The following is a 13,740-nucleotide window of genomic DNA, read 5'->3' as shown; positions in this document are numbered from 1 at the left end:
GAGCAACTGGGCCCGTGAGCCACAACTGCTGAGCCTGCGCATCTGGAGCCTGTTCTCCGCAACAAGAGAGGCCGCGATAGTGAGAGACCCGCGCACCGCGATGAAGAGTGGCCCCCGCTTGCCACAACTAGAGAAAGCCCTCGCACAGAAATGAAGACCCAACACAGCAAAAATAAATTAATTAATTAATAAACTCCTACCCCCCAACATATTAAAAAAAAATAAAATAAAATAACTGAATCACTTTTCTATATACATGAAACTAACACAATATTGTAAATCAACTATACTACAATATAAAATAAAAATTAAACTTAAAGAATAATTTAAAAAATTCTTTAGCTATATAATTCAGTACATACCTAGGGTACATTTATTTTAAAATAAGAATATTTTTGATCAATTACCATCAAAAATTTTCAAGTACAATCATATGTCTGTCACTTTTCAAACCTATATAATTAAAAAGAAAACTATACTCTAAATTCTAAATAATAACAATAATAACTTCAAGATTGTTTCTCAGGGACAGGACTTCTCTTATTTAGCTCTATACACCTCAAGCGCTCATCCCACAGTAAATGTCCCATGGATGTTGCTGATATAAACTGAACTGTCAGCTAATACTTCCAAAAATTTAAGCTAGTCTGATCTCTGTTAGTATTTAGGAAACTCTCAAACATATCATATGAAAACCCTCTTTACACGCTGTAACACAGTGAATGTGGAGGGCTCAGAAAATATGGAGAATTCTGCTGTGAGCTAAACATGACTCCATTCTACATAGTAAATTATAAATGACTTCAAACTCCCAGCAGTCTCCTAAAACATCCATTTCCTTCCCTCTCTCCCTTCCTCTCTTTTTCTCTCCTGTCATCCTTCCTCAGAGTTAGTAACTTGAAAAAGTACTTCAAGAGAACCTGAAATGAGGGACAAAGGACCTCCTCCTACTTCCTTAACTCCACAGTGACCCCTCCTCCATTTCTACTGTCACAAAACAAAGTGATCTCTGCTATCCTGTGATGGATACTCAGCCCTCTTAATCTTTTTGGGGCCATAATTGTATCTCAAGATAGATGACAGAAGACAGATAAATAGATGAAAATTTTCCCATTTAGACCCACAATCCAGTAAATACTTATTTACAGTATCCTGTACATAAATAACTGTCAAACCCACATCTCTAAATCTAACTCTCCCTTTGCCATAACCTTAAAAAAAAGTGTAAGTGAGATCTTTATTCCGGCTATCCCAAGCAGTCAAACATTTCAAACTCTTCGGGACAGAACTACTAGAGTAAATATAGAAGGAAGGGGTTCCCCCTATATCTCAGTCACCAGGGCTGATGATTTTCCTTTTCCAGTATTTCTCCAGGTCTCTCCTCAAGAGCTTTGGCTCAGGACTCCATTAGCTCATGAACTCCAATTTTCCTTCTGCCATAAAATTCTTGGCATTCTAAAACATATTCCACACAGCAAATCCGTCTTTCAGATGTCCTTGGTTTGATATCTCTATGTAGGCGATTACAGAGACTCCTAGTAATCTGAGTTCATCTTTGTTGCAAGGCCTTTTCACAGTTTTACTTTCTCTAGATATCCTAGCCACTACCCTCAGGTCCACTGTGTTCCACAGGTGCTTGCTGCCTCTCTCCTCTGCACGCATATCACCCCCTCCATATAACATCCCTCTTGGTAGCTACTGAGATAAGAATTCGCTCTCTAATCAATTTCCAGTTGTGAACCTCCTGAACCATACATGTTTCTCCACATCCTAAACTCCATCAAGGTGTGTGTATATGTATGTGCGTGTGTGTTTTAAAGCTGGTCAAAAACAGTCTGTCCATATTAACTTAATATTACCTGTAACTCTATCACTTGCTTTCAATTAAAATTCTATACAGTTACATTAGCTTTTTTAAGAAATTTTAATTTACCTTGCTTATATGCTTATTCAGTATTGTCCTTTAATTAACTGGATTGCACCGCAGTGAAAATTGTTGTAGACTACAACTGCCATTAAGGGAAGGCTTTCAGTACCTAGGAGAATGCTCCTTTTCACCTGCAACAGACACTCTACGATACTGATGATGATAAGTCATATGATATGAGTTGCAGCAGAATTAGACAAAATTTGTCTAATTTTTGTAGAAGTTGCAAAAAATTAAGAGTAACATGTATTACAAAATGTCGCTACGTTCAATAAACAAAAATTCCTGGCACTCACTGTTACCTTAGTCTGGCCTCCAGAACTTTCACAACTTTTAGATTAGTGATTTTTTTCCCTGGGGCTTTTCCTAATATTCCTGGGCTCAGTGCCACAATTTGCAACAGGCAGGTTTAGCAAATTCTGTTCCAAATAGTTTAAGGAAAGCTTTCATGATTATTCAAGTGTTCTTTATAAGGCAAGTACTAGTCAGTCCTCCAGGGGTTGAAATTCAGCACCTTTAGAGACCTCTGTCTCCACCCCTAAACACATGCTGTTTATACTAAGAAGAGTGGCGCCATGGCCCCCTTTCCTTTATACTCTTATCACCCCCTTCCATGCAACATCCCTCTGGATGGCTACAGACACAACCTGAAATTCAGAATTGCACTATAAACATTGGTAGGCGGGTTAGGTCTCCTCTTCGAGTGGCCTGGTCCAGGATAATGGCCCTTTTTCAACTCTGCCTTTGGTGGCCGCTGTCCAGAGTCCCACAGCCTCAAACTTAAGGGCACAGCCAGCCTCGGGTGCTCCTGGACAGTACCCCTACCATCTACATATCTGTGTCCCCGCTTCAACGCTCCACTATCAGTACCCTGGGAATCAAAATCAAGAAGGCTGCAACTTTCAGATTTATCGTTGAAAAATTTGCTCCCATGTTCACATAAGGTTGGGAATAAAAGACCACAAGGAGGTTGGTAGTTGTGGTCTGGTCAGTTGTTTTCACAGCTGGCCAAGTCAATCATTCTCTCTTCAAAGCTTATGTGACAGGTGAGAAATTCCTCCTCTCCAGATCATTCCAGGAACTCCTCAGCATCAATCTGAGCTGGGAGAGGGGCCTGAAGGGGAAGGGAGGGGTGCTGAAATCGTGCTGAGCGTTTCCCCGGGGGAACTCTAGTGCAGGAAGGAGGATTCCGGCGCCAGGAATGTGCTGGTCCAGGGTGCAGAAGGAAGAGAGGGGAGAGCCGGGAAGTCTTAAGGGGAAGGGAGAGGCGCGACCCGAAAAGAGCAAGATACCTGGGAATGTCCTGAAAGGGATGGGAATGCGTGAGGAGGATGCAGACTGTAGAGAAATCGGGAATACAAGAGGATGGGGCAAGGGGAGAACTGGACAACAGGGAGCGCAGTGCCGCGGATGCGGGCGTCCAACCTCGGCGGGTGCCAGACCCTTCCAGCGCGCCGGCGAGGCTGGCTCCCGGGCGAGGCCCCGGAGCCGGAAAGTTGGCGCGGCGAGGGGGCGGCCGGGCTGGCAGCGCCCCCTGCGCGGCTGGGAGGCGCCGGGCTCGGAGCCGCGCGGCGCCTTACCTTCTGGTCGACGATGGAGCAAGCCATCTCGCGGACGTGCGCCAGGCTGTAGTCCCCGGACGAGTCCTGCAGCAGCAGCACCGGCTCGCGGCTCAGACCGATCTGCAGATGGAACGAGATGCCCCCGGCCGGGGCCGCGACGGGAGCCAGGAACGGCGCGGGCCCCGGCCCCGACCCTGGGACCAGCGCGGCGGCCGCCGCCGCCGCCGCCACGGGCAGCAGCGGGCTGGGCGGCCGCAGGACCGGAGGGGCGCTCATCGCTCGGCCGGGCGCGCCGAGGGCCGCGGGTCCGGACAGCTGAAAAGTTTTGCTGCCGCCGAGCCGGGAGCTTCTTTCTTCAAGAGTCGAGGCGGAAAATAAAAACTTTCCGGAAAAGTCCCCGCGCGGGGGGAGGGCGAGGGGATGAGGTTCAGGAGGGGAGGGGGTGGAGGGAAAATGGCCGAGGCGGGAGGATTGCGCCGCCGGGAGCGCGGGCGGCGCGCGGGGGAGGTGCCGCCGCGCGGAGGAGCAGCAGCCGCGGCGCGCGCGGAGAGACGGGGCGGCGGGTCAGCGAGGCCAGGACGCCGGGCGGGGGCGGGGAAGGGGGCGCGAGGGGCGGGGAAGGGGAGCTGGGGGCGGGCACTGCGGAGCCACCACCCGGCAGGCACCGGAGCCGCAAGAGCCGCAGCCGTGCGGCCGCAGTGGCCGCAGGGTTCCCGGTCGCCGCCCCCTCCGCCCGAGGTTCCCGGGGCCTAAGCCTCCCCAGGCCGGGGCAGGACCGAGCGGCAGGGCCCGGGGCTGCCTCCGCGGGCGTGGTCCGACCCTCCCCTCCCGGACTCCGCTCTCCGCTGGCCCGGCTTCCCGACTGCCGACGGAGGGGACGGGGCGCACCTCCTGCGACCCGCTGCCCCGGACCGCGAGCTTCACGGTCCCCATAGTCCCCGCCACCTCTTCCAAATGTCCGAGGACTACGCACTTCTACCAGTGAGGTGACCTGTGCTGGACCCAAGAATGCCCAGCCCTGCGGTTCTCCGTGGGTCTTACCTTCGGAGTGTCGAGGGAGGATGAAAATAGAGGGTCCCTGGAAACCTACGTACATCCCGGCTCCTTTTAGGAGCCCTTGGGTTTGTTGCTAAAGAGGGTAGGAAGCCAATCCACGGAAATGTATTTAAACCTGTCTCTACCTTTTTTGACTCTGACACACCCTGATCCCTAATCCCACACGCTCCACCGCAGCTACCAAGGCACCAGACCAAACACAAGTCACTGAAATCAGGATTTTGAAAGAGAAGGCATTGTCTACATAAAGAAAGGAGGAAGGTCTGATGTGGCCTTTTTCCCTTTACCTTATTCTTTGTGTCTGATGTTTCTACTTCGGGAGCCTCAGAAACCGTTTTCTTTTCTTTGCCATCACTCTAAAGTCTGCTTTTTAGGAGTGATGCTCTCAGACGCCACCGCCATCACTAGCGCCACCGTCAATGTTGGGCACCATCTGCTTTAGTTTTGATAGCTGTTTCTTGTTGTCGCCTTTGTTGTTGTAGTTTTGGCGGGGGTGGGGAGGTGGGGGGGTGTTTGGAGATGAACTCTCATCTTCTCCTCCCACCTGGGCGTGCTTCACACACTGCGCAGGGTGTGTAACTGTGCAGGTAGGCGCACAGGGCCTCGATCTGCTGCCTGTCACCATCTTGGAATGCGTAATAATTTTTTTTTTCATTTTGCAGTGGGCCAGGTAAATTATGTAGTCCACTTCTCCACTTACCTAGTCCTTCCCCTTATACAGCACAAGCGCGCACACACACACACACACACACACACACACGCAAACGAATATGCATATTTTATTTTGCACTCAGTTGCATTTTTTGTTTGTTTATAATATTTGTTTATTTATGTCTTGACCTCTGTTTCTGACCCAGGACATGACATTGCAAGGTGATTTTCTCTTTGAGCCTCGTTCCCAGGGTCAGTAATGGAGTCTTGAGTGTCCCCAAAAACATTGTGTCATTCACTGCTCTAGAAGAGACCTGAATTTTTTCTCTCTGGATTTGATGGTCTGAGAAGGTCTACATGTGTGTTGGCAGTTTCCCTCCTAACTTACTTAAAAAGTGATTCGTTTCATCCATGGTAGAGTGTAATTTCCTTAATGTACCAGATTCAGCTAAGCTAGGAGAATAGTGGAATTATTCTTAATGCAATGAATGCCCTTTGGAATTCTCTGAGGGTTTTTTTTTTAATGTCAGAAAATGTATTTCATTTTCTTTTAAAGTTGGAATAAGTCAATTTTCCCACAATTTCCTATTATGAGAAAAAAAAAAAGTTTGCTGGTCAGTTTACAAGGGCCTTACAAAAAGCTAATAGTTTTGCTTGAGATTCAGGAGACATGAAGACATTCGTGTTCTGTAGATACAGCAATGATCTATTCAGGCCTTCTTTGTGCCAGGCACTACTGGCACCAGGTGTGCAGTTGCGAGGACAGACAAGGTTCCTACCATAACAGATCATATTAAAATGAAAAAAAGGAAAACAATAAATAAGATTATTTCTGACAATCATAATTGCAGTGAATAAAAATAATACAATAGTAATGAGTGACTTGTGGAGGGGGATGGTGGAAAAAGCACAACTTTGAACTAAAGATGAGAGAAGTTTTCACTGACTTTATATTTGAGCCAAAACATGGATGACAGGAAAGGGCCAGCCTTAAGAAGATCTGGGGGAATTACACTCTAGGCAGAGGAAACAGCTAGTGCAAAGAACTAACATAGGAATGTACTTGGCATTTTCAAGGCACAGGAACAGAGGGGCAAGTGCCTGAGATGAGGTCGGAGAGCTGGTAGAAGCCAGATCACAAAGGGTCTTGAAAGCCCGTGGTAAAGGGTTTTCATTCTATTCTCAGTGCACTGTCCAACCACTGGAAGATTTTAAAGTGGGGAGTGATACGATTTAATTAGCATTTTTAAAAAATCACTCTCTGCCTCTGTGTGTAAGAGAAAAGAGTCAAAGCAGAGACACCAGGTAGGATATTAGCTGTTGTTCAGTCTAGAGACATTTATGGCTTGGATGACTCTGGTCGTAGTAGAGATGCTAAAAAATGTAAAGATGCAGGATCTAATCTGGAGGCAGAACTGAAGGTCTTGTTGATGAATCAGAGGTTTATGGGGAGTGAGAGAACAGGAGAGTTGTGAAAGACTCCTAAATTTCTGAGCAATTAGCCAAATGGTGGTGCTGATGACTGAGAACGAGAAGACAAGGAGGAAGCAAGTTTGGGGAGAAATAAGATTTCTGCTTTGACCATGTTGAGTTTGAGATGCGACTAGACATTCAACTTAGAAATAACAGCTATAGTTGAATATTTGAGCCCAGAGTTCAGGAAAGAGAGGAGGGTCAGAAATACATTTGGAAATAATTAATGCAAAGATGTTTCAAACTGAGATTAGATGAGATCGCTACAGAGGAAGGGCTTAAGGCAGTCATCAGTTATATGAGACAGGAACTTAGATGTCCTATATAGGAAGAAAGTAAGCTGTGGGACAATAACTGCTTCTTATACTCTGATTTCTCAATAGTATAAAAGATTCTTGTAGGATGTTGGAAATAATTGAGAAGAAAGCAGGGGCGGGAGAGAGACTTCTAAAGAATTTTAATTCTGGAGAATTAGAATCACTTTTAAGAGGCTGGTAAATTACTGAATGCAAGGGAGTGAATAAAGGGAAACAAGAAGAAGAAAAAAAATCTCAGAACCACTGGAGCTCCCCCATAACAAGCAGAAAATGCCTATGGAGGTGGTTATTGCAATTTCAATAGTAGGCACCTGAGATCTGACAGTTTGCCAACTGCTCCCCATTTTTGCTGAGTGAAAAGAGAATGAACAACAGATAATACCTAAAAAAAACCTGACGTGCATCTCTGGTGACTTTGAAACTATACATAGAAAACTTGAAGGATTTGAAAGAATTCAGTGGTTTTAATCCCTTCTGAGTGTTTGAACTTTGGAAAAGAAAAAAAGGATGTAGAGAGTGAATAGCTGTTTATATAAATTATATTCATGAATTTTGGGTTTTTTTTTTTACTCTTGGCTAACATTACTGGAATAATGGACTTCTGGCAGTGTCAAGGAATACCATCTTGGAAAGTAGGTTCACTACCCTAATCAAGACTCCTTGTAAACTGATTTGAGTGTGCAGAAGTATGTGGAGGTACTTACAATTTCCAAAGCTGAATGTTAATCCTTTAGGATGGCCTTCAAAAGAGGGCTGGATATTGAAATAGTTTTAGATATAAGTGCATACATTTTATTTTTCTTTATAGCTTATAAATTAACTTAGCATTTAAATTCTCGATATAAACTAGCATTTGAAGGCACTTGGAAGTCCTACAAAAGTTTTATTTCATTTAACCCACTACTTTCTAGACATTTTTTATCTCAGAACCCCTATCATTTGTTGCTGTTGTTGTTGTTGCTGCTGCTGATGTTGTTTCTATCACACGGCATATCCTAACATCTCACATGGCTAGTGTTCCACAGAACACACTTCGGGAAATGGACTACTATACAACAAATGTAAAAGAATTTAAGTTAAAATTTGAAGGTAAAGAAAATTGTTCAGATAATTAAAAGCAGACACTTTGAAGAAGAGCATGAATGGCAAAAACAGATGCATATTTAGTGTCTAGTAGTTCACAATCAGTAATCAGAAAGAGGATTGAGAATGACCCAATTTGAATGGAAGACAGTCTGGAAGCACTATATGCTTTGTCCAGATGAAACAGATCGTGGAGAAAGAAAAATGAGTAGAAAACATATGCAATTCTATGGCTGAAAGGATCCTATCTACACCTAGTACAACCATTTTACAGCCTAAAAAACTGAAGAGCAGAGAAATTTATATACCAACGTGGAAACTGGAAATTTGAAAGTATGGTCCCAGAATGGCCTCCTTTTTGTACAATTAATCACTGAAAGTTGTGAGCATGAGGATAATGGATGGATGAGATGATAGATGGATAGATGGATGGATGATAGATGATTAATGTATTTGATAACCATTTTATATTGTTTGTTTCCTTAAGAGTGTTCATAAATGATAGTCTGTAAGACCAGGTTAAATAAAGTTAATGCCACAAAACTGGCACAACAGAAAAATAATATCCTAATGGAGATATCAACTATACAGTCATCTGCCAAAATATTGTTCTGCTAAAACCTGAGAATGTGATAAAATGTTGCCTTGTCTTGCCGATAATTTCATGGAAAATAAAACAGAAAAGAACTGAAATTAATTTTCACCAAGAAGAAAAACTGATTTACTCTTTAAGAAAGCAAATTTCAAATATTCAAAGAAAAAACAAATATGATCCTAGAGTCAGAGACCCTCAAAAGGATAGGCGGCCCCCGAAGAAGCATTTAACTATAAAATTACAAATGATCTGGGTGAGCAATAAACTCAGACACCAGTGTGACTACACTTGAAGCTTTGGATGAGTACAGATCTTCAAAGAGAATGAACGAAGATAGACATAAACTATATGAGCAAGAGTAAATAAAAATAAAGGTTATTTTAAGCTAACAACAACATGTACTAGCTATACGTGAGAGTGCCAAGTTTTTAAACATTCTCCGCCCCACCCAGAAATTAACTTATAGGCAATAATTAAATTTTTCAATTTAATTTTTACTTACGCAAGGTTAAACGTTTTAATGTGCTCATTGATCACTTGTATGTCTTCTTTTTTTGAATATTACATTCTAAGTTCCTCATACATTTTTATATTGGAATATTTGCTTTCTGCTTATTAATGAATAAGAGATTGTCATATATAAGGAATGCCATTCCTTTGTTATATATAAAGGCAAATGCTTTTTGTCTTTCATCTTTTAATTTTTTATGGGGTTATATCTTTCAAGCTGCTTTATAAATGTCTTTTTCTGCCTTTGTTTATATTGCTTAGAAAGGCATTCTCTAATCTTAGATCAGAAAAATATTCATCTGTAGTTTTTACTTTCCATTATTACTCTATTATTTTGCTTTTTAAGAACTTTAATCAGTCTGGGAGCTGAGTACATGTACTGATTTCTAGACCTATTTTTTTCTAAAATATCAATTGTCTCAGCTATTGGAGGACATTTTTATTTGCTTTTATATTCATCAATGGGTTAGAAAAAATAGATCCAGCTTCCAGTGTTTAGCTTAAAATTTTTTAAAGTATTTTTTAACCTACATTTCTCTAATGTTTAAAGTCACGAGTGAAGTGAACTTTAAAATTTTTTGTCCAATGTTGAAGGTTTTACTTTTTGCACACATGCAAAATACCTACATTTACATTTCTATTTTATACTATGTTCTTTCGTTAGACTTGATTCCCTAAACATCATTCCTTCCTGGACAGTAATAACTCTGACTCTGCTGTTCTAATAAGAACTAAAATCTGCTGGCTCCAAGGTATTATAAAATTTGCTCAGGTTCCCTGTAGAAAACAGACTGAAACACTTTTTCCTTGGACTTCAGTATGCTCAGAAGGCTATTGCTTAGAGTTGCCAACTCTAATTGTGCACAACAGCTTTTATTAAGTCAATCCAACATTCAAATTCAGAAACTATTAACAGCAGCACATACATATATTTTTTAATAAAGATTCAGTTCTTCTAATCCTATTTTGAGGCACATTGGTTCCAGGGATACAAACTTTTCCTCCATTCTTGTTGGATCTTACATGTTTTCATAGCCAAATATTTTCCAACTGTGAATATCAAATACATTCCATCAGTTGATAATATCCCATAACCTGATTTATTCTCTTTAGTAGAGGTTATTTTGTGATACTTTACATGCTATTATTCAGTACGTTTTATAAAACACTGGCTAAATCTTGAAAAACTAATAAGAAAGAATAAAGGAGGTACAGTTAATCCAAAGTTGCTTTTTGGGTTCCTTCCTGGAAAAAAATATTTTTTGAGCTGAAATTTCTCGTGTGTGGTTTCTGATGCTTGATTCGGAAAATAAACTTTTTAAGGGAAAGAATTTGGCAGATTTATTTCTTCGTGACATAACCAGGAAAAATAGTTTTAATAGTTTAAGAAAAAAATAATTTGCTTTTCTTGGCTAAGAAAAATTTTAAATGGCATTATTTCTAAAATTTATTTATTATAAAATTCATATTCCACTAGGATGAAAGTCTGCATAATTAAAATGAGGTCACTTATATGGAATTAAAGCCATATTTTATCTAATTATCATGCTGCATTTTCCTTACCAATTCTTATCCTCAAACATACCATCCTAAAAAATCATATTATTGCAACCACAGTAAACCTTCTTACCCATACTTTACTATTTTTAAACCGAATTTACACATTTGATCTCACATACATTTGAAGTAAAAATCTCTACCTCATACAGCTCAAAGTAGAATATTTACTTCTTGAATTAAATATTAATTTTGTGTTTATTTTAAATATATAAATCCTTTATATTTACATGATTTTATACATACTTTTTATACATATATTTTGTTTCATTCAATAAGTTTGTCATCCAGACTGTCTAGGAAAATTGGAGTCCTCATAAACTGAAAAAATCATTATTTTTTAGACTTATTTCAGAATATATTCAAGAAAAGAATTATGTACTTACTCTTTTAGATAAAGGAAGAACATTCTAGAGTGCCTTAACCTTTGCACTTTGCTGCTGTGGTTGAATGCTGAAGTCGACAAGTGTAGATAATTAGATTTGAATGCTTGTTTAGTTTGTCCATGCCACAGCAGTCCTATAACTTCCCAGCACATCTTTGTCTTCTCTTTATTTCAGTACATATCCATCTACATCTAACCTTGCAAGTTGAACTTTAAAAAAAAATTAGTTATTGAAATAAATTTCACTTGCTTTGGAGAAATACAACAATTTAAGTCACCTATGAGGAAGATTCATTTTAACCTTTATTTCCTTTACCAATATTTTCTTTGCTTTTATATAAAATTTTAAATACTTCATAATTAAATGAAAAATGGATTTACATGGTTTTACTTTATGATATATCACCTGCATCTTTTCAAAAAACAATGAAGCCATTTTAATGATTAGAAACATTTTTATTAAAACAAAGTAGCGCAAATATCTCAACTAATATCCACGATTTCCGTTGAAACATTTAGCTCTAACCCTCCTCACAATCAATACAAAAGAAGGAAAACAATGTATTTTCTAATTCTTATTGTCTGATTTTAAACAAAAATTTTAAATGAAATTATCACAAGTGTCCATATTACACAAGACATAGAAAAACACTTGATTTAGAACTGGAGCTTCCTGAAGGCAAGACTCTTGTTTTAACTCACTTTCTGTCCCTTAGCACCCAAATATAGCAAATGTTTATTAATGTGCTTTTTTGAATAAAACTGTTCACCTACAGTTAGAAGATTAAAAATTTGCAAATATTTTTTTTCAAGATAATAGTCGTTTATATCCACCCTGCTCAAAAGTTCAAGTCACAGAAACCAACTCTAAATCAGACAGACATTTCTTTGAGGGACTCAGTTAATAAGGTTCAGATAAATTCGATTCTTGTGATGTAGTCTGACATAGTTAGCTCCCCTGGCCTGATATGCTTATAGAACTTCCTTAGGGCTATTGCTATAGTATCTATCACATATGGAATTTACTTGCATCATATACCCATGGGAACCATTTTGTAATCATCTCAACATACCACTCCTCAAGTGTCCCCAGAATCAATTGTTAAACCTGATATAGAATAGATGCTGATACTTGGTAATAGTTCAATAATTGTTTATTGAAGGAGTCAATGACTTGAGTCTAAAACGCCTTAAAAAGATGGATTGCATAATCTAATGGCCTAGCTTTCCCCCAAATCAATTACTTCAGCTGTGCTTCTATTTTGGAATAACATGCATTGCTCTTTTGCTGATTATAAAAGTAATATGTGTTAATTTAGAAAATCTGGAAAAAACAAAAATCTAAAAAAAAAATAATCTATCAGCTCCTAACTAAGAGTTAATGTTAATCTTCTATTTCTCCTATGTGAGTGTGTGTATGGAGTAATATAAATAAAATATTGTTTGTTAAATCTGATTTTAAACTTAATATACCAAAGTATTTTTCTGAAGTCATTAAATGTTCTTCAGAAACATCATTTGGAATGGCTGCAGAGTATTCTAGAATAAGGTTTGTGTCTTGCTTTTGTGACATTTATTTTTGTTTTTGCTAGGACACTTTAAAAATGTGAATAATAGCACTATTGCTTGGGCAATAAAGATATTCATAAATTGAAATATAGATTTAGAAATGCAGCTGCATGAAAAAAACATAAACAAGACTAATAAATTCTGGGAGGAACTGGCTCTGCTAACAAGGATAATATCTAGAGGCTTTTAATTAAAATAGAATCATTTAAAAATGCACAAAATTTCAAAGAATTCATAATGGTGAAATACATTAAGCTGACATAAAATCTGAAAAACCATTTTTTTAAAATCAGCAAGACACTTTGTAGGTTTTTAAACTGAATAATCAAATCAAGTTTGACACCTCAGGAGAACATCAGTTCTGCTGTCAGAAATCAAAACAGTGATGTATGCTATATTTAGAAAGTAAGTGATAGAATATATATTTTTTTACTGTATTTTATTATGACAGAAATTAATTAACTTCATGAAATATCATTGACAAGTGAAATTGTAAAGTATTTGCTTTGCTACTTTCCAACCATACTTTTTGTTAATTGGCTAGAAATATAAGTGCCAACCTAATTTTCTTAATGCTAAAGTATAGTACTTTAAAAATTATAAGCACATGGTTCAAAAGTAGATGGAATAAAGGATGTTTAAAATTGATTTTTAAAACCTAGTAAAATTATGTTTAAAAAAACTTCTATTTTGGGCCTCCCTGGTGGCGCAAGTGGTTGAGAGTCCGCCTGCCGATGCAGGGGATACGGGTTCGTGCCCCGGTCTGGGAGGATCCCATATGCCGCGGAGCGGCTGGGCCCGTGAGCCATGGCCGCTGAGCCTGCGCGTCCGGAGCCTGCGCGTCCGGAGCCTGTGCTCCGCAACGGGGGAGGCCACAACAGTGAGAGGCCCGCATACCGCAAAAAAAAAAAAAAAAAAAACTTCTATTTTAACAAACCAATCCCGTTTTCAAGATTACAAAGCCATAGATTATTGGTTAATGATACAATTGATGAAATCATCTAGTTTTTAGTTAAAAAAAATAATTAAGCAACTTTATTCTATTGGGCCTATAA

At 39.8% G+C, this 13,740-nt stretch overlaps 1 protein-coding gene across 1 annotated transcript in view; it reads right to left on the bottom strand.

Annotated features, from left to right (window-relative positions):
- Positions 1-3,991, bottom strand: part of PRKD1 (protein kinase D1) — a 347,287-nt gene extending 343,296 nt beyond the window's left edge. The window contains exon 1 of the mRNA XM_060096361.1: positions 3,508-3,991. Within this exon, the coding sequence (XP_059952344.1) occupies positions 3,508-3,765 (258 nt within the window). The 5' untranslated portion in view covers positions 3,766-3,991. The remainder of the gene's footprint in view (positions 1-3,507) is intronic.
- Positions 3,992-13,740: the final 9,749 nt, after the last annotated feature.

Source organism: Mesoplodon densirostris, chromosome 4, assembly GCF_025265405.1.
Source record: "Mesoplodon densirostris isolate mMesDen1 chromosome 4, mMesDen1 primary haplotype, whole genome shotgun sequence".
NCBI lineage: Eukaryota > Metazoa > Chordata > Mammalia > Artiodactyla > Ziphiidae > Mesoplodon > Mesoplodon densirostris.
This window is presented reverse-complemented; position numbering and strand designations above follow the sequence as displayed.